Raw genomic sequence first — 26,362 nt, forward strand, 5'->3', positions numbered from 1 at the left:
TGTTGGAGCTTCAGAGGGTCGTTGGGCTGTACAGTACAAACAGTCCTGGGACGAGTTGCGTGGCTAGAAAACAGGCAGTGTGGTTGGAGGTGCTTCAGAAGAAGTGAATCTTGAGCAGTTGCATTGTGTCAAGAGCAGTGGCAGGTCTGGGCATGACATGAACGGAGTTCCTGGCTAGCATACGGCCCTGCTGAGGCACTCTGGGAGAAATCACTATGACTAATGATGAAGTGCTGAGAGATGCCGACACTCGCCTTGACACTGAGTAAAATCAGAAACCTTCACTGGGATGCATAGTGAAGTCACAGGGGGTGTGTACGTATTAGAACATTCTGTGGCGTTCAGCTCACTGCTATTATGAGCAAACTGCTCATAAAATTCTCTGTTGAATAATCATCCCACTTCAACTATAGGACTTTTGTTTTTACTACTTATTGTTGATTGTTGTGTTTTTTTTGTGACTGTGTGTACATGCTGTTGATTGTTGTGTTGTTTTTGTGACTGTGTGTACATGCTGTTGATTGTTGTGTTGTTTTTGTGACTGTGTGTACATGCTGTTGATTGTTGTGTTGTTTTTGTGACTGTGTGTACATGCTGTTGATTGTTGTGTTGTTTTTGTGACTGTGTGTACATGCTGTTGATTGTTGTGTTGTTTTTGTGACTGTGTGTACATGCTGTTGATTGTTTTTTTCTTGTGACTGTGCACATGCTGTTGATTGTTGTGTTGTTTTTGTGACTGTGTACATGCTGTGGATTGTTTTTTTCTTGTGACTGTGTGTACATGCTGTTGATTGTTGTGTTGTTTTTGTGACTGTGTGTACATGCTGTTGATTGTTGTGTTGTTTTTGTGACTGTGTGTACATGCTGTTGATTGTTGTGTTGTTTTTGTGACTGTGTACATGCTGTGGATTGTTTTTTTCTTGTGACTGTGTGTACATGCTGTTGATTGTTGTGTTGTTTTTGTGACTGTGTGTACATGCTGTTGATTGTTGTGTTGTTTTTGTGACTGTGTGTACATGCTGTTGATTGTTGTGTTGTTTTTGTGACTGTGTACATGCTGTTGATTGTTGTGTTGTGTTTGTGACTGTGTACATGCTGTTGATTGTTGTGTTGTGTTTGTGACTGTGTACATGCTGTTGATTGTTTTTTCTGTGTGACTGTGTACATGCTGTGGATTGTTGTGTTTGTGACTGTGTACATGCTGTTGATTGTTGTGTTGTTTTTGTGACTGTGTACATGCTGTTGATTGTTGTGTTGTTTTTGTGACTGTGTACATGCTGTTGATTGTTGTGTTGTTTTTGTGACTGTGTACATGCTGTTGATTGTTGTGTTGTTTTTGTGACTGTGTACATGCTGTTGATTGTTGTGTTGTTTTTGTGACTGTGTACATGCTGTTGATTGTTGTGTTGTTTTTGTGACTGTGTACATGCTGTTGATTGTTGTGTTTGTGACTGTGTACATGCTGTTGATTGTTGTGTTGTTTTTGTGACTGTGTACATGCTGTTGATTGTTGTGTTTGTGACTGTGTACATGCTGTTGATTGTTGTGTTGTTTTTGTGACTGTGTACATGCTGTTGATTGTTGTGTTGTTTTTGTGACTGTGTACATGCTGTTGATTGTTGTGTTTGTGACTGTGTACATGCTGTTGATTGTTGTGTTGTTTTTGTGACTGTGTACATGCTGTTGATTGTTGTGTTGTTTTTGTGACTGTGTACATGCTGTTGATTGTTGTGTTGTTTTTGTGACTGTGTACATGCTGTTGATTGTTGTGTTGTGTTTGTGACTGTGTACATGCTGTTGATTGTTGTGTTTGTGACTGTGTACATGCTGTTGATTGTTGTGTTGTGTTTGTGACTGTGTACATGCTGTTGATTGTTGTGTTTGTGACTGTGTACATGCTGTTGATTGTTGTGTTGTTTTTGTGACTGTGTACATGCTGTTGATTGTTGTGTTGTTTTTGTGACTGTGTACATGCTGTTGATTGTTGTGTTGTTTTTGTGACTGTGTACATGCTGTTGATTGTTGTGTTGTGTTTGTGACTGTGTACATGCTGTTGATTGTTGTGTTTGTGACTGTGTACATGCTGTTGATTGTTGTGTTGTGTTTGTGACTGTGTACATGCTGTTGATTGTTGTGTTTGTGACTGTGTACATGCTGTTGATTGTTGTGTTTGTGACTGTGTACATGCTGTTGATTGTTGTGTTGTTTTTGTGACTGTGTACATGCTGTTGATTGTTGTGTTTGTGACTGTGTACATGCTGTTGATTGTTGTGTTGTGTTTGTGACTGTGTACATGCTGTTGATTGTTGTGTTGTGTTTGTGACTGTGTACATGCTGTTGACTGACAAACCAACTTCCCATTGGGGATTAATAAAGTATTTCTTCTATCTCATCAGGAACCAATGCTTTTTTATGAGCAATCCCGTCACTCCGTAGTAATGATTTGGTACCTATGCCCCTGAGTCCTACAGCGTAGCAAGTGTGGTTCCTCTCTTTAGGGCAGGATTCTTCAACTCTGGTGTGTGTGTGTGTGTGTGTGTGTGTGTGTGTGTGTGTGTGTGTGTGTGTGTGTGTGTGTGTGTGTGTTGCTCTCACCTTGGTCTCCCTGAGGAGGAACTGCAGATCCCGGCCGCTCAGGATGCCGTAGTTTCTCACGTAGCTGGGCAAGTGCACAGTGCTGGTACCGTGCACGGTGGCGTGCACCTCCGTGTAGGTGTGGATGATGTCTAGGTAGGTCTTCTTGTCCTGAAACACACAGTAAGAAAACCACCAGTCAGCGAGACCCTACTACTGTACATACTGTAGTCTACACTGTGTATTGTACACAGTACATAACCTGGCCTCACTATAGATCTCTATGTTGACATTCTCAAAACAGGGTTAAAGGAAACAAAGTACTACATTATTATTGTATCTGGGACCGCTGCCTCTAATCTGCAATGTACTCTTTTAAACGTTGATGACACATAGACAACATGAAAACAATATCTGGTAACACTTCAATGCTGACAGGTAATGCATTATGTTGTGGTTATAACGCATTGTAAGACTTGCATGGTCCCTTATAATGTCTTATTACCGTCTCCTTAAAATGATTTGGATTAAATAACAGCCATAACCTATTATAAAGACATCATAAAGGTTTGTTCCATGCTTATAACAATTAAAGAGTCCTCCTTCAAAGTGAAATCACAGGAAATTATGTCAGGCAAGGAGCTCATTGCTGATAAGAGATGGCTCCTCGCTGGAGTACACCGACTCAAAAACACTTCCGAGCAAAACAAACGGAGAGAGTGTACTGTTGGATCAACATGATCTCTCTCACAAAGGAAGATGAGCAGAGAGCTCTGTGTCCCAAATGGCACCCTATTCCCTATAAAGTGCATTCCTTTTGACTAGGGCGCTTAGGGCTTTGGTCAAAAGTAGCGCACTATGCAATAGAGAAAAAGGGGACGCAGAAATACGTTTCAGGGAGAATGATGGAAACTAGTATCCACTGAGAGATGAAAGATGACTCATGCCTTCATTTCATTCTCAAAACTGTAATCACGGATATTCTTTGGGTTGGTGGCAATATATAGTAAAGAAAATCCATAATATCAAATAAGAGATTGAGAAATCTTGATTATAATGCTTTAGGTAGGCCTAATGTTTGCAACAATTTCCTGAGCTGTCACACCTAAACGTTTGAATGGAGAACATTCCTAAACTAGGCTCGTACTCCTAAGATACATTTCCCACTGCTCATAGAAAGAAAAATGCAGTAGTGAAGGATAGGATTCAGGCGACAGCAGACAGCGGGAGGGGATAACCAGTTTGATCAAGCATCGATTGCGTCATCCTCCCCGACGAGCCCCTAATGACAGGCAGCGGCCGGGCTGCCGTTTAAACTGAAGCTAGGAACAAGAGACAGGAACAGCAGCTTTCCTCTCACCCGCGCACGTACATCCTTCCAAGCTGCTCCCAGGTGTGCTCAGGTAGTGGCAAACTACGCTGGCACCACTCATTATCAAGCCATTGCTGTCTGGAGAAAGGATTGAATGCAGGAGCATTCGACAGTGCCTTGGTGGTATCCATCTTTTAAGAGAATGGGTTCGCATACGTCCAGGTCACGGAAGTTAAAGAATGCGCTTTCTCTGTGACCTGGCTACAGCAACAACCATCTCTTCACTTTTAAAAACTAATAATAGTGATACAAACAACATTCTAACAGTCACACCTCTCCCCGAGGCTCCGACTCCTATAGAAATCAACCTGCCACCAAGGCAGCCATTTCTGCCTCAAAGCTAATTATTTCTAAGCAAAGCAGGCTGGTACAGAGAAGAGACCTTCTCAGATCCCAAAATTGAATACGCAAATTTCCAACCCGTCAGGATCCGATCATTTAAAAAAAATCTGTTTCGGATCTTAGTGGACCAGATCCACCAATACATATCAGAGTTGAGAGAGAATTCGATCCAAATTTGGTCTGATCTGTATCCGACCCACATGGAACCGAAACATAAAAAAATGCAGCTTTATTGCCCTGCAAGTCAGCAATTTTTTGGACTTGTCTGGCAGTGAACATGCATTTTTGGTTGCAGGCCTATCTAAAATAATTTATTTGTGGTGTCCAGCTTAGTATTTTCTTAGTATACCCTATAGTTGATTGAAACTAAAAAAGGTAGGTTTTAGCCTGTTTGACCAGCAAGCCTAAAATGAAAATAGGCCAAGGAAGGATGGAGTCTCCTGTATTCCCATTTCATTTCCAACCATTGCGATTTAAGAGAACATGTTGGCCTACTGTCCGGAGAGTTAATTAAACATTTATAATTGAAGAGAGAAGTTGTCCTGATATTTCTTATACCATGCCTTACACAATCAATAAATTGGCAGCCTTGTAACATAAGGCTATAATGTTTTCTGTCGATAGGCATAGGTTATCAGTGTACACATGCACACAACACGAGCTGATTAACTTGGGTCAAAATGTTTCTTTATTGAAGACGATCAGAAAGAATGTGTCGGTAACTCCACATTATAGTCAAATTTATTTTGAGCGAAAGCCCCGAAACTAGGGCATGCTGACAAATAGCTTATCACTCAAGTCAATTCATATTAGTCAGCAAACTCAAATTAAATAAAGAAAAGATAATTGCAAATATAGCCTACTAAATAGGCAAGCCCACATTTTTTTAAATATTTATCGCTCAGGTCTTAAGAATATGGGCAACCCTTTATATAGCCTATGGGGCAGCAGGTAGCCTTGTGGTTAGACCGTTGGGCCAGTAACCAAAAGGCTGTGTGATTAAGGCAACCCTTTCCCTATAGGCTATCACTCTTTCCCGCTGCGTCCTCCTCTTCATCTCCCACAACAGTAGCCTATTTAACCTGCAGTGGCTCGTTGTCATGGAGCGAAAATGCGGTTTTGACCAAAAAAAATGATATTTTGACACGTTTAGTTTAATGAAAGGGAACCCACTGAGAATCATTTAAGATAATAAAACGTAAATGTATGACATTTGCATTTGTTGTTTAGGGACTGTATTTCACATATTTTTACACAGGGATCTGAGGTTTAACTACAACATTCTGGATCCCGGTCGGATCAAGGGTAATCGGGTTCGGGTAGATCCATGAAGACCTCTAGCACAGAGTAGTAGCTATGTCTCCAGCGCACACAGCATCCTTTGACCTTCTAAGTCCAATACAAACCAATATTCTAAACAACATTCTAACTACCATGCAAATCAATATCTTAGACAACATTCCTGAAAAAATTCTAACTTCTATGAAAATCCATATTCTAAACATTCCAAAAACAAATACAAATCAACCTGCCTACAAGCTAATTCTTTCTAAGCAAAGCAGGCTGACACAGTATGTCTCCAGCGCACACAGTATCCTTTGTTAGCTTTAGGAACAGGAAGGAGAACAGTGGAGTGACTACAGTACATCAGGCTCTCCTTTGAGTGTGTCTTACACAGGCCAGTCGCCTGGCCCCTAGGGATGCCCTATCAGATGCCTCCTGGCAGCCTGTTGTAACAGGAGCCTTAGAGGACCTAGTCCCAAATGGCACCCTATTCCCTATATAGTGCACTACTTTTGACCATAGTCCAATAGGCCCTGGTCAACAGTAGTGCACTATAAAGGGTGCCCTTTGGGACTCGGCCTTAGAGAGATCAGAGATCCAGGCAGGGTGGAGGTAGTGTGGAGGTGGCCACTTGTAATTAGATGGTGAAATGTCTACTCTCTAATATGTGTATCCCAGAGAGCTGGGGGCTGAATAGGTGTGTGGGTAGAGGGTTAGAGGAAGGTTACGGTGGAAGAGTGAAGAGAAGGAGTGGATTGTGTACACACACACACGTGCATATGTACATACACACACACAAACTAAACCACGATGTGGCCCTGAGAATGGCAAAAGTATGGAAATTAGACCGATTAATCGGAATGGCCGATTAATTAGGGCCGATTTCAAGTTTTCATAACAATCGGAAATCGGTATTTTTGGACGCCGATTTGGCCGTTTTTTTTTTTTTAAATGTATTATTATTTTAATTTTTTTTACCTTTATTTAACTAGGCAAGTCAGTTAAGAACACATTCTTATTTTCAATGACGGCCTAGGAACAGTGGGTTAACTGCCTTGTTCAGGGGCAGAACAACAGATTTTTACCTTGTCAGCTCAGGGATTAAATCTTGCAACTTTACGGTTAACTAGTCCAACGCTCTAACCACCTGCTTTACATTGCACTCCACGAGGTTACGCGAATGCAGTAAGAAGCCAAGGTAAGTTGCTAGCTAGCATTAAACTTATCTTATAAAAAACAATCAATCAATCATATTCACTAGTTAACTACACATGGTTGATGATATTACTAGTTTATCTAGCCTGTCCTGCGTTGCATATAATCGCTTAGGTACACGTTGCTCCAACCATAAACATCAATGCCTTTCTTAAAATCAATACACAAGCATATATTTTTAAACCTGCATATTTAGTTAATATTGCCTGCTAACATGAATTTCTTTTAACTAGGGAAAATGTGTCACTTCTCTTGCAAACAGAGTCAGGGTATATGCAGCAGTTTGGGCCGCCTGGCTCGTTGCGAACTGTGAAGACTATTTCTTCCTAACAAAGACAGCCGACTTCGCCAAACGGGGATGATTTAACAAAAGCGCATTTGCAAAAAAAGCACAATCGTTGCACGACTGTACCTAACCATAAACATCAATGCCTTTCTTAAAATCAATACACAGAAGTATATATTTTTAAACCTGCATATTTAGCCAAAGGAAATCCAGGTTAGCAGGCAATATTAACCAGGTGAAATTGTGTCATTTTGCGTTCATTGCACGCAGTCAGGGTATATGCAACACTTTGGGTAATTTGTCAGAATTTTACGTAATTATGACGACATAACACTGAGGTTTGTGCAATGTAACAGGAATAACATTTGTTTTCTAGATGATAGTTTCCGGATTCAACCATATTAATGACCTAAGGCTCGTATTTCTGTGTGTTATTATATTATAATTAAGTCTATGATTTGATAGAGCAGTCTGACTGAGCGATGGTAGGCACCAGCAGGCTCGTAAGCATTCATTCAAAATAGCCCTTTCGTGCGTTTTGCCAGCAGCCCTTCGTAATGCATTGCGCTGTTTATGACTTCAAGCCTATCAACTCCCAAGATGAGGTTGGTGTAACCGATGTGAAATGGCTAGCTAGTTAGCGGGGTACGCGCTAATAGCGTTTCAAACGTCACTCGCTCTGAGACTTAGAGTAGTTGTTCCCCTTGCTCTACATGGGTAACGCTGCTTCGAGGGTGGCTGTTGTCGATGTGTTCCTGGTTCGAGCCCAGGTAGGAGCGAGGAGAGGGACAGAAGCTATAATGTTACACTGGAAATACTAAAGTGCCTATGAGAACATCCAATAGTCAAAGGTATATGAAATACAAATCGTATAGAGAAATAGTCCTATAATTCCTATAATAACTACAACCTAAAACATCTTACCTGGGAATATTGAAGACTCATGTTAAAAGGAACCACCAGCTTTCATATGTTCTCATGTTCTGAGCAAGGAACTTAAATGTTAGCTTTTTTACATGGCACATATTGCACTTTTACTTTCTTCTCCAACACTTTGTTTTTGCATTATTTAAATCAAATTGAACATGTTTCATTATTTATTTGAGGCTAAATTGATTTTATTGATGTATTTTATTAAGTTAAAATAAGTGTTCATTCAGTATTGTTGTAATTGTCATTATTACAAATAAATACATTTAAAAAATGGCCGATTAATCGGCAGCGACTTTTTTGGCCCTCCAATAATCGGTATCGGCATTGAAAAATCGTAATCGGTCGACCTCTAATGGAAATGGTGGTGATGATATATGATTACAACAGTGAATCCCACAAAGTTACTGCAGTGCAGACTGATTGTTCATTGTCAGTGCCATGCCTATGAGGGTAAGGTGAGGGAGGTTTAGGCCAGTAGTATGGCTACAGGCTAGGGCTCTGATGTTTGAGTCTAGCCTAAGCTGTCACAGAGAGAGGGTACAGTAATATTCCCCACCGCACCAGACTGCAGCCCCGACTGTCACATCAGACAGTCGCAGAGCTGTTCCCCTGCGGCCTGCAGCTCAGTCTGGCTCCAACGGGGAGGGACAGTGACAAAGACCCACAGTAACACTGATGGCACCTGATGGGGGCTGCAGTGTGTGTGTGTGTGTGAGACCTGGTTTCAAATACTATTTTGGGTATTTCAATTATTTTCAAAGACATTTCGAAGTAAGTATTTGGATATTTTTGTATTTGAAGGAATGTATTTCGAAATACACTTTGAAAGTATTGGTATGTATTGGTCTGTGCATTTTTAAATACAAATATCTAAATACTCCATGGATTTGAACAAGTATTTCAAAATAGTTTTAAATAGTTGGCTATTTATAGGAAATCATCCAAAAATACTTTCAAATACTTAGGACACGTTTGAAAAATACTCAAATACACAGAAAATAAGTATTTCAAATACACATGTATTTGAACCAGGGGCGGAACTTTCACTAGGGACAAAGGGGTCATGTCCACAATTGGTTCTTACCATCCAATTTCAACCTGATTTCAGCCCAGGTCTTCTGTGTATGTCTGTGTGTGGGGACTGGATTGCTTTATAGCAACACTATAGCTTTCACTCGCTTAACTGGTTTATTAATGACTGGGGCGGGGTGACTCATACCTTCTGTGTTGTTTTTCTGAGAACTCCGATCAGTTGAAACATGTAAAGTGTTGGTTGAAGATGGTCATCACAAAAAAGGCATAAGCTATGTATACGTCAAGATATCATACAGGTAGGCCTATTTTCTCAAGATGGTTACAGTTTTTGATACGGTTTTGGATTAATTAATTTTAGGGTTAATTAATCTTAATTTTTGATTAGCTTAACTATTTTCTTCCAACAATGTGTGTTATAAATGTGTGTGCATGCTTTCTAGTTGGTCTTGATCTATAGTCTTGGATGGATTCAGTTATCATGTTCTGTGAATGATGTACACAAAATACTCAATACTGTCAAAGTGGAAGAAAAAAGAAAAAGAAAATGAAAAATAAAACACTATATCTTGATAAAATAAGTATTTACACCCTTGAGTCAATACATGTTAGAAACACCTTTGGAGTCTTTTGGGGTAAGTCTCTAAGAGTGTGGATTGTGCAATATTTGCCCATCATTTTTTATCAAAATTCTTCAAGCTCTGTCAAGTTGGTTGTCTTGATATAGATTTTCAAGCAGATTTAAGTCAAAACTGTAAATCGGCCACTCAGGATCATTCACTAGAAAAAGCTAGAAAAGCAAAGGAGGGGAGGAAATGGAAGGGAGATATCATAGGAGGAAAGGGATCTAGGAAAGAAAATTAGGAAAGGGATCTAAGAAAGGAGGAAATAAAGCTAGAAATGGAGGAAAGGAGAGTCATCTGCTTAGACTGAGGCTGTCCTAATATGGACACTATAGCCACATTCGTGGATTGTACATCATAAAACCAGTGGAAAAGAGAGTCTGAAAATTCTGTAAACAACAAATACAAAATCCACAAGCAAATTTGTATGCGCAAATGCACATTCCACAGTTGTAAATTGTCTTGCTGAAAGCAGACTGAACTTGGGTTTCCTCTAGGAGTTTTAGCCTGTGCTTAGCTCCATTCCATTTATTTTTTATCCTGAAAAACTCTCCAGCCCTTAATCATTACAAGCATACCCACGACATGATGCAGCCACCACTATGCTTGAAAATACAGAGAGTGGTACTCAGTAATGTGCTGAATTGGATTTTCCCCAAACATAACACTTTGTATTCAGAACAAAAAGTGAATTGCTTTGCCACATTTTTTTGCAGATTTACTTTCGTGCCTTGTTGCAAACAGGATGCATGTTTTGGAATATTTGTATTCTGTACAGGCTTCCTTCTTTTACTATGTCAATTAGGTTACTATTGTGGAGTAACTACAATGTTGTTGATCCACCCTCAGTTTTCTCCTATCACAGCCATTAACCTGTTGGGGATAGGGGGCAGTATTTGCACGGCCGGATAAAAAACGTACCCGATTTAATCTGGTTATTACTACTGCCCAGAAACTAGAATATGCATATAATTATTGGCTTTGGATAGAAAACACCCTAAAGTTTCTAAAACTGTTTGAATGGTGTCTGTGAGTATAACAGAACTCATATGGCAGGCAAAAACCTGAGAAGATTCCTTACAGGAAGTGGCCTGTGTGACCATTTCTTGGGCTTCTACACTCTCTTTATTGAAAACTGAGGATCTCTGCTGTAACGTGACACTTCCTACGGCTCCCATAGGCTCTCAGAAGGCGGCAAACCGGTGAATGATGTCTTTGGAGCCCTGGCTGAAAAACATTACCGCATTTGGATAGTGGTCGATCAGAGGACAATGAGACTGAGGCGCGTGCACGAGGCGACACCATGTTTTTATTTTCCCTGTCTTTGAACGTAAACAGGGTTTCCCGGTCGGAATATTATCGCTTTTTTACGAGAAAAAATGAATATACTGGTACTGTATATTTACCAAATTAAGAGTCTAATCTCACTCCATAAAAGGTTCTTAAAGAACATTATTCCAGTTCAGTGTGTTCCTGGAATGAGGACACGCTGGTTTATTATAAGTAACTCATACCTTCTGTGTTGTTCAGAGAAATCCTGTGTATGTATCTGTTTGTGTGAAAGTGTGTGTGCGCTAGTGTGCAAACGAGTGTGTGTGTGTGTGTGCGCGTGCACTTGTGTGCCTCCCACCTGTAAATGTAAACTGAGGGACACTGACCCGAGGACCAAGATAATGAAGACAACACGATGTCAGGCTAACTTTGAGGAGGAAGCTGATTCATTGCCTTCCTTAGCCTTTATGGGGAGTAGTATTAGGGAATAATCAAACCAGGACATTGGTTTGAGGGCAGATTGAAAAACTTCTCCTCTCTCATTTCGATAATTACATTGTAAATCACCTGGAAAAGCATGTGTGTGTGTGTGAATGTGTATGTGTTCTGGGGTTGGGTTAAATGCGGAAGACACATTTCAGTTGAATGAATTCAGTACAACTGACTAGATATCCCTCTTTCCTTTTTGGTGTTTTGTATTGTTTGACAAGACGGTTAGCCCATTGAGCTAAACCTACGAGGCCCTAGCGTTATGCAGGGCTCACCAGCACATATTGGGATACTGGGGTAGATTATTCAGGCAGTGGAGAGAACCTACCAAGTGTGAATACAACCCATGTACTCTCACAGGGCCAATATGACCTTACGCTAAATCATTTGTAATGGGTTATGAGCTTCACCGAATCCAATTAAAAGAGAACAGCAGAGACACAGGAGAGGAGCACTTCTTTGGTTTATAGTTAATCCATGAGTTGCTCTTTGATCATGGGATGAAATACTATAGAACAAAAAGAAGTTGATGCTGGATAGTAAACAATGTAAAATATTTTATTACTTCTGGGAGTTTTTTTTGCACAAAGGCATTGTTCACTATCCAGCATCAACTTATTTCTGTTCTATAAAATAGAACAGCATTCAGTGGTAGAGAATCACAGCCCTTGGAATCTCCAGATTTTGTATCTTGGTACATTTGTAAGTTTGTTCCTGATTCATGAGTCATGTGTTTTTTTATTTTTTTATCTAACCTTTATTTAACTAGGCAAGTCGGTTAAGAACAAATTCATATGAGTGGGTTTTTCTGTACAGCTGGGTGAATATGTGTGGGTTTGTTTGTAAGCCTGTGTTAGTTGTACGTGTGCTCACGCTAGTGTATGCGCCCTAGTGTGTCTGTGTGTGTGAGTGGCTCAGTGAGAAAAATGTGTCAGTGTTATTACATTGATGAATCTTTGTGCACTGGAGGGACTGTGGGCGCTGTCTGTCAGCCAGCATTAACATTTCAAACACCAGTGGCCACCTCCCCTGATCTAAGGCCAGGGAGACCGGAGTTTCTATTTTATATCTCTCCCTCCCTCTCTAACTTTCTCTCTCCATCAACATGTTCACACCCTCCCTCCATCTCTCCTTCTCTTCCTCCCTACCTCTCCATCTTTCTCTCTTCCTCTTTTTCTCACCCACCCTCTCTCTCTCTGTCTATATTCTCATCTCACTTTCTATACTGAACAAAAACATAAAACGCAACATGTTAAGTGTTGGTCCCATGTTTCATGAGCTGAAATAAAATATCCCAGAAATGTTCTATACGCACAAAAAGCTTATTTCGCTAAAATTTTGTGCACAAATTTGTTTCAACCCTGTTAATGAGCATTTCTCATTTGCCAATGTAATCCATCCATCTGACAGGTGTAGCATGGGGAGCGTGAAATTAGCATGATAACTGCAGGAATGTCCACCAGAGCTATTGCCAGATAATTTAACGTTCATTTCTCTACCATAAGCCACCTCCAACGTAATTTTAAAGAATTTGGCAGTAAACCCAACCGGACTAAAAACCGCTGACCATGTGTAACCATGCCAGCCTAGGACCGCCAAATCCGTCTTCTTCACCTGTGGGATCATCTGAGACCAGGCACCAGGACAACTGATGAAACTGAGGAGTATTTCTGTCTGTAGAAAGCCATTTTGTGGGGAAAAACTGGGTCCGTCTCCCTAGTGTGTTGGCCTATGCCTTCCCAGGCCCACCCATGGCTGCGCCCATGCCCAGTCCTGTGAAATCCATAGATTAGGGGCTAATGAATTTATTTCAATTTACATTTCCTTACGTATATGAACTGTAACTCAGTAAAATCGTGAAATTGTTGCATGTTGCGTTTATATTTTTGTTCAGAATATACGGTTTGCACTCTCTCGTGTATTCAATTACTCACACAGCCTCAACCTCAACCACCTAAGCTCACAACAACAAGACTCAAACAACTGCCGTTTCAGAGTGCGCAGAGCTGCAGCCAACAGTTACCCTTCATTCTGCCTCGGTGAGTGCGCTCGGCTCGAGCCAGTTGCCATGGTAGCGGCTCCTTGAGAGGCCTGCTTTTTGGCTGCTCGATTATCACCTTCCCTCTCCCACTTCAAACATGTCTGACTGTTCGAGACGTAGGCGACCTGGTAGATTAAACCAGTTTTCACTGCAGCTCTTGGTGGTGTTGTTTAGGGCTATTAACCTGAGGGTTGCTGCTTCGTATTCCATGGCTGACCGGGACAATGTAAAGGGAGTGAGCCAGCAGCCTAAGGCATCAGTATCCCATGTGCTACCTACTGCCGTTGTGCACTTCAGGAGTAAGATATTTAACTGATCATGCCAGAGAATCCGGTGTTTGGGAGGATATATTGGCACGAGTGTTGTTAGGCCCAAGATAAAGTCGAGGGCCGGCAAACCGTGCCAATATATTCTAAACAAATTAATTAGAAATGAAAAGCTCTCCTGAGTGTACAAGTATTCAACCCCTTTGTAATGGCAAGCCTAAATAAGTTCAGGAGTAAAGATTTGCTTAACAAGTCACATAATAAGTTGCATGGACTCACTGTGTGCAATAATAGTGTTTAACATGATTTTTGAATGACTACCTCATCTCTGTACCCCACACATACAGATAATTGTAAGGTCCCTCAGTCGAGCAATGAATTTCAAACACAGATTCAACCACAAAGACCAGGAAGATTTTCCAATGCCTCGCAAAGGGCACCCGTTGGTAGATGGGTAAAAATAAAAAAAAAGCAGACATTGAATATCCCTTTCAGCATGGTGAAGTTAATAATCACACTTTGGATGGGCTCTGTTCTAGGCCCTCTCCTATTCTCGCTATACACCAAGTCACTTGGCTCTGTCATATCCTCACATGGTCTCTCCTATCATTGCTATGCAGACGACACACAATTAATCTTCTCCTTTCCCCCTTCTGATAACCAGGCGGCGAATCGCATCTCTGCATGTCTGTCAGACATATCAGTGTGGATGACGGATCACCAGCTCAAGCTGAACCTCGGCAAGACGGAGCTGCTCTTCCTCCCGGGGAAGGACTGCCCGTTCCATGATCTCGCCATCACGGTTGACAACTCCCTTGTGTCCTCCTCCCAGAGTGCTAAGAACCTTGGCGTGATCCTGGACAACACCCTGTCGTTCTCCACTAACATCAAGGCGGTGACCCGATCCTGTAGGTTCATGCTCCACAACATTCGCAGAGTACGACCCTGCCTCACACAGGAAGCGGCGCAGGTCCTAATCCAGGCACTTGTCATCTCCCGTCTGGATTACTGCAACTCGCTGTTGGCTGGGCTCCCTGCCTGTGCCATTAAACCCCTACAACTCATCCAGAACGCCGCAGCCCGTCTGGTGTTCAACCTTCCCAAGTTCTCTCACGTCACCCCGCTCCTCCGCTCTCTCCACTGGCTTCCAGTTGAAGCTCGCATCCGCTACAAGACCATGGTGATTGCCTACGGAGCTGTGAAGGGAACGGCACCTCCATACCTTCAGGCTCTGATCAGGCCCTACACCCAAACAAGGGCACTGCGTTCATCCACCACTGGCCTGCTGGCCCCCCTACCTCTGAGGAAGCACAGTTCCCGCTCAGCCCAGTCAAAACTGTTCGCTGCTCTGGCACCCCAATGGTGGAACAAGCTCCCTCACGACGCCAGGACAGCGGAGTCAATCACCACCTTCCGGAGACACCTGAAACCCCACCTCTTTAAGGAATACCTAGGATAGGATAAAGTAATCCTTCTAACCCCCCCCCCCCCCCCCCTAAAAGATTTAGATGCACTATTGTAAAGTGGTTGTTCCACTGGATATCATAAGGTGAATGCACCATTTTGTAAGTCGCTCTGGATAAGAGCGTCTGCTAAATGACTTAAATGTAAATGTAATGTAAATGGATGGTGTATCAATACACCGAGTCACTACAAATATACAGGTGTCCTTCCTAACTCAGTTCCTGGAGAGGATTTCACAACGAGGCCAATGGTTTAATGGCTGTGATATGAGAAAACTGAGGATGGATCAACATCATTGTAGCTACTACACAATACTAACCGAACTGAGTGAAAAATTATTTGTACAGAATACAAATATATCAAAACATGGATCCTGTTGGCAACAAGGCACCAAAGTAATACTGCAAAGAATGTGCCAAAGCAACTCACTTTTTGTCCAGAATAAAAAGTGTTATGTTTGGTGCAAATCCAATACAACACATTACTCAGTACCACTCTCTATATTTTCAAGCATAGTGGTGGCTGCATCATGTTAGGGGCATGCTTGTAATTGTTAAGGACTGGGTGGGGAGTTTTTCAGGATAAAAAAGAAACGGAATGGACCTAAGCATAGGCAAAATCCTAGAGGAAAACCTAGACCAGTCTGCTTTCCAGCAGACACTAGGAGATGAATTCACCATTCAGCAGGACCATTTCATTTTTTTGACCTACTGACATTTCTTTGTATATATCCATACAAACTTGGCTGATTTGTGGTTTCATGAAGCGGTTTGTCATGTCCTTACACGTTAATTCTCAATGGGACAGTGGAGATTGAATTTCAATATTGAAACCATGTTGCAAAGGTAAGAGACGGGCAGCAAGGTATTTACAAATCTCCCCTGTTGAAAAACAAAGAAAGGGGAGATGATGTCTAGATGGGTTTTTTTTACAGTGGAGACCAAGTTTATAAATTCCCTGGTTGGGCTGATGAGACAGTGGATCGCTGCCTGGTTGGGCTGATGAGACAGTGGATCGCTGCCTGGTTGGGCTGATGAGACAGTGGATCGCTGCCTGGTTGGGCTGATGAGACAGTGGATTGCTGCCTGGTTGGGCTGATGAGACAGTGGATTGCTGCCTGGTTGGGCTGATGAGACAGTGGATTGCTGCCTGGTTGGGCTGATGAGACAGTGGATTGCTGCCTGGTTGGGTTGATGAGACAGTGGATTGCTGCCTGGTTGGGCTGATGAGACAGTGGATTGCTGCCTGGTTGGGCTGATGAGACAGTGGATTGCTGCCTGGTTGGGCTGATGAGACAGTGGATTGCTGCCTGGTTGGGTTGATGAGACAGTGGATTGCTGCCTGGTTGGGCTGATGAGACAGTGGATTGCTGCCTGGTTGGGCTGATGAGACAGTGGATTGCTGCCTGGTTGGGCTGATGAGACAGTGGATTGCTGCCTGGTTGGGTTGATGAGACAGTGGATTGCTGCCTGGTTGGGCTGATGAGACAGTGGATTGCTGCCTGGTTGGGCTGATGAGACAGTGGATTGCTGCCTGGTTGGGTTGATGAGACAGTGGATTGCTGCCTGGTTGGGCTGATGAGACAGTGGATTGCTGCCTGGTTGGGTTGATGAGACAGTGGATTGCTGCCTGGTTGGGTTGATGAGACAGTGGATTGCTGCCTGGTTGGGCTGATGATAGACAGTGGATTGCTGCCTGGTTGGGCTGATGAGACAGTGGATTGCTGCCTGGTTGGGCTGATTATAGACAGTGGATTGCTGCCTGGTTGGGCTGATTATAGACAGTGGATTGCTGCCTGGTTGGGCTGATGATAGACAGTGGATTGCTGCCTGGTTGGGCTGATGAGACAGTGGATTGCTGCCTGGTTGGGCTGATGAGACAGTGGATTGCTGCCTGGTTGGGTTGATGAGACAGTGGATTGCTGCCTGGTTGGGCTGATGAGACAGTGGATTGCTGCCTGGTTGGGCTGATGAGACAGTGGATTGCTGCCTGGTTGGGCTGATGAGACAGTGGATTGCTGCCTGGTTGGGCTGATGAGACAGTGGATTGCTGCCTGGTTGGGCTGATGAGACAGTGGATTGCTGCCTGGTTGGGCTGATGAGACAGTGGATTGCTGCCTGGTTGGGCTGATGAGACAGTGGATTGCTGCCTGGTTGGGTTGATGAGACAGTGGATTGCTGCCTGGTTGGGTTGATGAGACAGTGGATTGCTGCCTGGTTGGGCTGATGAGACAGTGGATTGCTGCCTGGTTGGGCTGATGAGACAGTGGATTGCTGCCTGGTTGGGCTGATGAGACAGTGGATTGCTGCCTGGTTGGGCTGATGAGACAGTGGATTGCTGCCTGGTTGGGCTGATGAGACAGTGGATTGCTGCCTGGTTGGGTTGATGAGACAGTGGATTGCTGCCTGGTTGGGCTGATTATAGACAGTGGATTGCTGCCTGGTTGGGCTGATTATAGACAGTGGATTGCTGCCTGGTTGGGCTGATTATAGACAGTGGATTGCTGCCTGGTTGGGCTGATGAGACAGTGGATTGCTGCCTGGTTGGGCTGATGAGACAGTGGATTGCTGCCTGGTTGGGCTGATGAGACAGTGGATTGCTGCCTGGTTGGGCTGATGAGACAGTGGATTGCTGCCTGGTTGGGCTGATGAGACAGTGGATTGCTGCCTGGTTGGGCTGATGAGACAGTGGATTGCTGCCTGGTTGGGTTGATGAGACAGTGGATTGCTGCCTGTTTGGGCTGATGAGACAGTGGATTGCTGCCTGGTTGGGTTGATGAGACAGTGGATTGCTGCCTGGTTGGGTTGATGAGACAGTGGATTGCTGCCTGGTTGGGCTGATGAGACACAGTGGATTGCTGCCTGGTTGGGCTGATTATAGACAGTGGATTGCTGCCTGGTTGGGCTGATGAGACAGTGGATTGCTGCCTGGTTGGGCTGATGAGACAGTGGATTGCTGCCTGGTTGGGCTGATGAGACAGTGGATTGCTGCCTGGTTGGGCTGATGAGACAGTGGATTGCTGCCTGGTTGGGTTGATGAGACAGTGGATTGCTGCCTGGTTGGGCTGATGAGACAGTGGATTGCTGCCTGGTTGGGCTGATGAGACAGTGGATTGCTGCCTGGTTGGGTTGATGAGACAGTGGATTGCTGCCTGGTTGGGCTGATTATAGACAGTGGATTGCTGCCTGGTTGGGCTGATGAGACAGTGGATTGCTGCCTGGTTGGGCTGATGAGACAGTGGATTGCTGCCTGGTTGGGCTGATGAGACAGTGGATTGCTGCCTGGTTGGGCTGATGAGACAGTGGATTGCTGCCTGGTTGGGTTGATGAGACAGTGGATTGCTGCCTGTTTGGGCTGATGAGATAGTGGATTGCTGCCTGGTTGGGTTGATGAGACAGTGGATTGCTGCCTGGTTGGGCTGATGAGACACAGTGGATTGCTGCCTGGTTGGGCTGATGAGACAGTGGATTGCTGCCTGGTTGGGCTGATGAGACAGTGGATTGCTGCCTGGTTGGGCTGATGAGACAGTGGATTGCTGCCTGGTTGCGCTGATTATAGACAGTGGATTGCTGCCTGGTTGGGCTGATGAGACAGTGGATTGCTGCCTGGTTGGGCTGATGAGACAGTGGATTGCTGCCTGGTTGGGTTGATGAGACAGTGGATTGCTGCCTGGTTGGGCTGATGAGACAGTGGATTGCTGCCTGGTTGGGCTGATGAGACAGTGGATTGCTGCCTGGTTGGGTTGATGAGACAGTGGATTGCTGCCTGGTTGGGCTGATTATAGACAGTGGATTGCTGCCTGGTTGGGCTGATGAGACAGTGGATTGCTGCCTGGTTGGGCTGATGAGACAGTGGATTGCTGCCTGGTTGGGCTGATTATAGACAGTGGATTGCTGCCTGGTTGGGCTGATTATAGACAGTGGATTGCTGCCTGGTTGGGCTGATTATAGACAGTGGATTGCTGCCTGGTTGGGCTGATTATAGACAGTGGATTGCTGCCTGGTTGGGCTGATTATAGACAGTGGATTGCTGCCTGGTTGGGCTGATTATAGACAGTGGATTGCTGCCTGGTTGGGCTGATGAGACAGTGGATTGCTGCCTGGTTGGGCTGATGAGACAGTGGATTGCTGCCTGGTTGGGTTGATGAGACAGTGGATTGCTGCCTGTTTGGGCTGATGAGACAGTGGATTGCTGCCTGTTTGGGCTGATGAGACAGTGGATTGCTGCCTGGTTGGGTTGATGAGACAGTGGATTGCTGCCTGGTTGGGCTGATGAGACACAGTGGATTGCTGCCTGGTTGGGTTGATGAGACAGTGGATTGCTGCCTGGTTGGGTTGATGAGACAGTGGATTGCTGCCTGGTTGGGCTGATGAGACACAGTGGATTGCTGCCTGGTTGGGCTGATGAGACAGTGGATTGCTGCCTGGTTGCGCTGATTATAGACAGTGGATTGCTGCCTGGTTGCGCTGATTATAGACAGTGGATTGCTGCCTGGTTGCGCTGATAATAGACAGTGGATTGCTGCCTGGTTGGGCTGATGAGACAGTGGATTGCTGCCTGGTTGGGCTGATGAGACAGTGGATTGCTGCCTGGTTGGGTTGATGAGACAGTGGATTGCTGCCTGGTTGGGCTGATGAGACAGTGGATTGCTGCCTGGTTGGGCTGATGAGACAGTGGATTGCTGCCTGGTTGGGCTGATGAGACAGTGGATTGCTGCCTGGTTGGGCTGATGAGACAGTGGATTGCTGCCTGGTTGGGCTGATGAGACAGTGGATTGCTGCCTGGTTGGGCTGATGAGACAGTGGATTGCTGCCTGGTTGGGCTGATGAGACAGTGGATTGCTGCCTGGTTGGGTTGATGAGACAGTGGATTGCTGCCTGGTTGGGTTGATGAGACAGTGGATTGCTGCCTGGTTGGGCTGATGAGACAGTGGATTGCTGCCTGGTTGGGCTGATGAGACAGTGGATTGCTGCCTGGTTGGGCTGATGAGACAGTGGATTGCTGCCTGGTTGGGCTGATGAGACAGTGGATTGCTGCCTGGTTGGGCTGATGAGACAGTGGATTGCTGCCTGGTTGGGTTGATGAGACAGTGGATTGCTGCCTGGTTGGGCTGATTATAGACAGTGGATTGCTGCCTGGTTGGGCTGATTATAGACAGTGGATTGCTGCCTGGTTGGGCTGATTATAGACAGTGGATTGCTGCCTGGTTGGGCTGATGAGACAGTGGATTGCTGCCTGGTTGGGCTGATGAGACAGTGGATTGCTGCCTGGTTGGGCTGATGAGACAGTGGATTGCTGCCTGGTTGGGCTGATGAGACAGTGGATTGCTGCCTGGTTGGGCTGATGAGACAGTGGATTGCTGCCTGGTTGGGCTGATGAGACAGTGGATTGCTGCCTGGTTGGGTTGATGAGACAGTGGATTGCTGCCTGTTTGGGCTGATGAGATAGTGGATTGCTGCCTGGTTGGGTTGATGAGACAGTGGATTGCTGCCTGGTTGGGTTGATGAGACAGTGGATTGCTGCCTGGTTGGGCTGATGAGACAGTGGATTGCTGCCTGGTTGGGCTGATTATAGACAGTGGATTGCTGCCTGGTTGGGCTGATGAGACAGTGGATTGCTGCCTGGTTGGGCTGATGAGACAGTGGATTGCTGCCTGGTTGGGCTGATGAGACAGTGGATTGCTGCCTGGTTGGGCTGATGAGACAGTGGATTGCTGCCTGGTTGGGTTGATGAGACAGTGGATTGCTGCCTGGTTGGGCTGATGAGACAGTGGATTGCTGCCTGGTTGGGCTGATGAGACAGTGGATTGCTGCCTGGTTGGGTTGATGAGACAGTGGATTGCTGCCTGGTTGGGCTGATTATAGACAGTGGATTGCTGCCTGGTTGGGCTGATGAGACAGTGGATTGCTGCCTGGTTGGGCTGATGAGACAGTGGATTGCTGCCTGGTTGGGCAGATGAGACAGTGGATTGCTGCCTGGTTGGGCTGATGAGACAGTGGATTGCTGCCTGGTTGGGTTGATGAGACAGTGGATTGCTGCCTGTTTGGGCTGATGAGATAGTGGATTGCTGCCTGGTTGGGTTGATGAGACAGTGGATTGCTGCCTGGTTGGGCTGATGAGACACAGTGGATTGCTGCCTGGTTGGGCTGATGAGACAGTGGATTGCTGCCTGGTTGGGCTGATGAGACAGTGGATTGCTGCCTGGTTGGGCTGATGAGACAGTGGATTGCTGCCTGGTTGCGCTGATTATAGACAGTGGATTGCTGCCTGGTTGGGCTGATGAGACAGTGGATTGCTGCCTGGTTGGGCTGATGAGACAGTGGATTGCTGCCTGGTTGGGTTGATGAGACAGTGGATTGCTGCCTGGTTGGGCTGATGAGACAGTGGATTGCTGCCTGGTTGGGCTGATGAGACAGTGGATTGCTGCCTGGTTGGGTTGATGAGACAGTGGATTGCTGCCTGGTTGGGCTGATTATAGACAGTGGATTGCTGCCTGGTTGGGCTGATGAGACAGTGGATTGCTGCCTGGTTGGGCTGATGAGACAGTGGATTGCTGCCTGGTTGGGCTGATTATAGACAGTGGATTGCTGCCTGGTTGGGCTGATTATAGACAGTGGATTGCTGCCTGGTTGGGCTGATTATAGACAGTGGATTGCTGCCTGGTTGGGCTGATTATAGACAGTGGATTGCTGCCTGGTTGGGCTGATTATAGACAGTGGATTGCTGCCTGGTTGGGCTGATTATAGACAGTGGATTGCTGCCTGGTTGGGCTGATGAGACAGTGGATTGCTGCCTGGTTGGGCTGATGAGACAGTGGATTGCTGCCTGGTTGGGCTGATGAGACAGTGGATTGCTGCCTGGTTGGGTTGATGAGACAGTGGATTGCTGCCTGGTTGGGTTGATGAGACAGTGGATTGCTGCCTGGTTGGGTTGATGAGACAGTGGATTGCTGCCTGGTTGGGTTGATGAGACAGTGGATTGCTGCCTGTTTGGGCTGATGAGACAGTGGATTGCTGCCTGTTTGGGCTGATGAGACAGTGGATTGCTGCCTGTTTGGCCTGATGAGACAGTGGATTGCTGCCTGTTTGGGCTGATGAGACAGTGGATTGCTGCCTGTTTGGGCTGATGAGACAGTGGATTGCTGCCTGGTTGGGCTGATGAGACAGTGGATTGCTGCCTGGTTGGGCTGATGAGACAGTGGATTGCTGCCTGGTTGGGCTGATGAGACAGTGGATTGCTGCCTGGTTGGGTTGATGAGACACAGTGGATTGCTGCCTGGTTGGGTTGATGAGACAGTGGATTGCTGCCTGGTTGGGCTGATGAGACAGTGGATTGCTGCCTGGTTGGGCTGATTATAGACAGTGGATTACTGCCTGGTTGGGCTGATGAGACAGTGGATTGCTGCCTGGTTGGGTTGATGAGACAGTGGATTGCTGCCTGGTTGGGTTGATGAGACAGTGGATTGCTGCCTGGTTGGGCTGATGAGACAGTGGATTGCTGCCTGGTTGGGTTGATGAGACAGTGGATTGCTGCCTGGTTGGGTTGATGAGACAGTGGATTGCTGCCTGGTTGGGTTGATTATAGACAGTGGATTGCTGCCTGGTTGGGCTGATGAGACAGTGGATTGCTGCCTGGTTGGGTTGATGAGACAGTGGATTGCTGCCTGGTTGGGCTGATGAGACAGTGGATTGCTGCCTGGTTGGGCTGATGAGACAGTGGATTGCTGCCTGGTTGGGTTGATGAGACAGTGGATTGCTGCCTGGTTGGGTTGATGAGACAGTGGATTGCTGCCTGGTTGGGCTGATTATAGACAGTGGATTGCTGCCTGGTTGGGCTGATGAGACAGTGGATTGCTGCCTGGTTGGGTTGATGAGACAGTGGATTGCTGCCTGGTTGGGCTGATGAGACAGTGGATTGCTGCCTGGTTGGGCTGATGAGACAGTGGATTGCTGCCTGGTTGGGCTGATGAGACACAGTGGATTGCTGCCTGGTTGGGCTGATTATAGACAGTGGATTGCTGCCTGTTTGGGCTGATGAGACAGTGGATTGCTGCCTGGTTGGGCTGATGAGACAGTGGATTGCTGCCTGGTTGGGCTGATGAGACAGTGGATTGCTGCCTGGTTGGGCTGATGAGACAGTGGATTGCTGCCTGGTTGGGCTGATGAGACAGTGGATTGCTGCCTGGTTGGGCTGATGAGACAGTGGATTGCTGCCTGGTTGGGCTGATGAGACAGTGGATTGCTGCCTGGTTGGGCTGATGAGACAGTGGATTGCTGCCTGGTTGGGCTGATGAGACAGTGGATTGCTGCCTGGTTGGGCTAATGAGACAGTGGATTGCTGCCTGGTTGGGCTGATGAGACAGTGGATTGCTGCCTGGTTGGGTTGATGAGACAGTGGATCGCTGCCTGGTTGGGCTGATTATAGACAGTGGATCGCTTCCTGGTTGGGCTGATTATAGACAGTGGATTGCTGCCTGGTTGGGCTGATGAGACAGTGGATTGCTGCCTGGTTGGGCTGATGAGACACAGTGGATTGCTGCCTGGTTGGGTTGATGAGACAGTGGATTGCTGCCTGGTTGGGTTGATGAGACAGTGGATTGCTGCCTGGTTGGGTTGATGAGACAGTGGATTGCTGCCTGGTTGGGTTGATGAGACAGTGGATTGCTGCCTGGTTGGGCTGATGAGACAGTGGATTGCTGCCTGGTTGGGCTGATTATAGACAGTGGATTGCTGCCTGGTTGGGCTGATGAGACAGTGGATTGCTGCCTGGTTGGGTTGATGAGACAGTGGATTGCTGCCTGGTTGGGCTGATTATAAACAGTGGATTGCTGCCTGGTTGGGCTGATTATAGACAGTGGATTGCTGCCTGGTTGGGCTGATTATAGACAGTGGATTGCTGCCTGGTTGGGCTGATGAGACAGTGGATTGCTGCCTGGTTGGGCTGATGAGACAGTGGATTGCTGCCTGGTTGGGCTGATGAGACAGTGGATTGCTGCCTGGTTGGGCTGATGAGACAGTGGATTGCTGCCTGGTTGGGCTGATGAGACAGTGGATTGCTGCCTGGTTGGGTTGATGAGACAGTGGATTGCTGCCTGGTTGGGCTGATGAGACAGTGGATTGCTGCCTGGTTGGGCTGATTATAGACAGTGGATTGCTGCCTGGTTGGGCTGATTATAGACAGTGGATTGCTGCCTGGTTGGGCTGATGAGACAGTGGATTGCTGCCTGGTTGGGTTGATGAGACAGTGGATTGCTGCCTGGTTGGGTTGATGAGACAGTGGATTGCTGCCTGGTTGGGTTGATGAGACAGAGTGGATTGCTGCCTGGTTGGGCTGATGAGACAGTGGATTGCTGCCTGGTTGGGTTGATGAGACAGTGGATTGCTGCCTGGTTGGGTTGATGAGACAGTGGATTGCTGCCTGGTTGGGCTGATGAGACAGTGGATTGCTGCCTGGTTGGGCTGATGAGACAGTGGATTGCTGCCTGGTTGGGTTGATGAGACAGTGGATTGCTGCCTGGTTGGGCTGATGAGACAGTGGATTGCTGCCTGGTTGGGCTGATGAGACAGTGGATTGCTGCCTGGTTGGGCTGATGAGACAGTGGATTGCTGCCTGGTTGGGCTGATGAGACAGTGGATTGCTGCCTGGTTGGGCTGATGAGACAGTGGATTGCTGCCTGGTTGGGCTGATGAGACAGTGGATTGCTGCCTGGTTGGGCTGATGAGACAGTGGATTGCTGCCTGGTTGGGTTGATGAGACAGTGGATTGCTGCCTGGTTGGGTTGATGAGACAGTGGATTGCTGCCTGGTTGGGTTGATGAGACAGTGGATTGCTGCCTGGTTGGGTTGATGAGACAGTGGATTGCTGCCTAGTTGGGTTGATGACACAGTGGATTGCACAGTGAGATGGAACAGAAAATAGGCATTTCAACATCATGGACTTAGCTGGTGTTAACTTGTGGAATAGACACCTGCTGGAACGCAGTTTAAACCAATTAGCATCTACGATTAGAACCACCCGCTGTATAATGTAGTACCCCACATCTCAAATGACACCTATGTTCATAGGGAAAAGTAGGTCTGAAGGTAGATGTTAAGGAAATTGCTCCTTGATAACTCCAATGCAGGATCTGACCAGCCTATCATGACTTTGTATTAATTAACTCAAAAACAAAACCATGGTGTAGCCTAAGTAATATATGATATTTGGAGATTTAATTCTTAGGCAACACATTTACTAGTTAGTACGAGAGCAGCGATACGCAATGAGGCACTCCAGACAGCAACAATAGTGGATTATTGTCATTAGAGTTTGCCGGTGAAATGATCTGAAAGTTGTGTTTGAGTATGTAGGCCACACAGTGACGGCCGACAGATGCTTCCTCTCTGCTGTGTCTAATTACATTTAATGCCACTCATAAAGCCGATAAATCTCTCCTATATGGATACAGCAATTACCGTCCATTCTGTACCCGTTATAAATCAGACCTCCCCACACAATTGCTGCACCGCAAATGGCACCCTATTCCCTACATAGCGCACTATTTTGGACCAGGGTGCCATTTGGGACGCAAGTGGCTCCATTCACACACTTGCAGAGAGGGGAAGAGAGAGGCTAGCGGTGCACTTCTGCATACTGATTAAGAGACGGGGAATATTCCCCTCAGTGAGGAGCTTCTGGGTTCTGTGTGACATTACATGTGAAAAACAAATGTCCGTCAGAGACAAAGCAATTGGAGGCAATGACGTTTGTTTGGTCACGGAATGTTGTTAAATGTCGCAAAGGCACTTTGTACTAGATGTCCTGTGTAGTGAGACCTCTGACCTCTTATTTTTGCACGCCCACCCCTCATCATGTTCTAGCCTTGTAGAGAGCAGTAAATACCACAATCGCAAGATATGAGGGAGTTGAAAGGCTGTTTCCTGGTTTCCTTGATGAAAAGCAAATAGCCGGCCAGGTCTCGTGACATCATTACAGCAGTCCGTCACATGGCAATGCAGACAGCCCCCGCAGATTCGGGGAGGGAAAGTGCGAGGGAGGCCTTTTCTCCTCACGTTTATTCATTACCAGACTCTGAAATAGCTGTTTAATTAAAAACGGAGGTAATGAACACGACGGGGTGTCTGATTAGCTGCTAATGTTTTTCAAGGAGAAGTGATGGGAGTTCGGCAC

At 46.0% G+C, this 26,362-nt stretch overlaps 1 protein-coding gene across 1 annotated transcript in view; it reads right to left on the reverse strand.

The window, feature by feature from the left end:
- The window catches only part of LOC106575089 (alpha-1,6-mannosylglycoprotein 6-beta-N-acetylglucosaminyltransferase A), a 143,156-nt gene that overhangs the window by 18,029 nt on the left and 98,765 nt on the right, over positions 1-26,362 (reverse strand). Inside the window, exon 12 of the mRNA XM_014151270.3 lies at positions 2,596-2,745. Coding sequence (XP_014006745.1) covers positions 2,596-2,745 — 150 coding nt within the window. The remainder of the gene's footprint in view (positions 1-2,595; positions 2,746-26,362) is intronic.

Source organism: Salmo salar, chromosome 17 (genome assembly GCF_965601325.2).
Source record: "Salmo salar chromosome 17, fSalSal1, whole genome shotgun sequence".
In the NCBI taxonomy this organism is placed as follows: domain Eukaryota; kingdom Metazoa; phylum Chordata; class Actinopteri; order Salmoniformes; family Salmonidae; genus Salmo; species Salmo salar.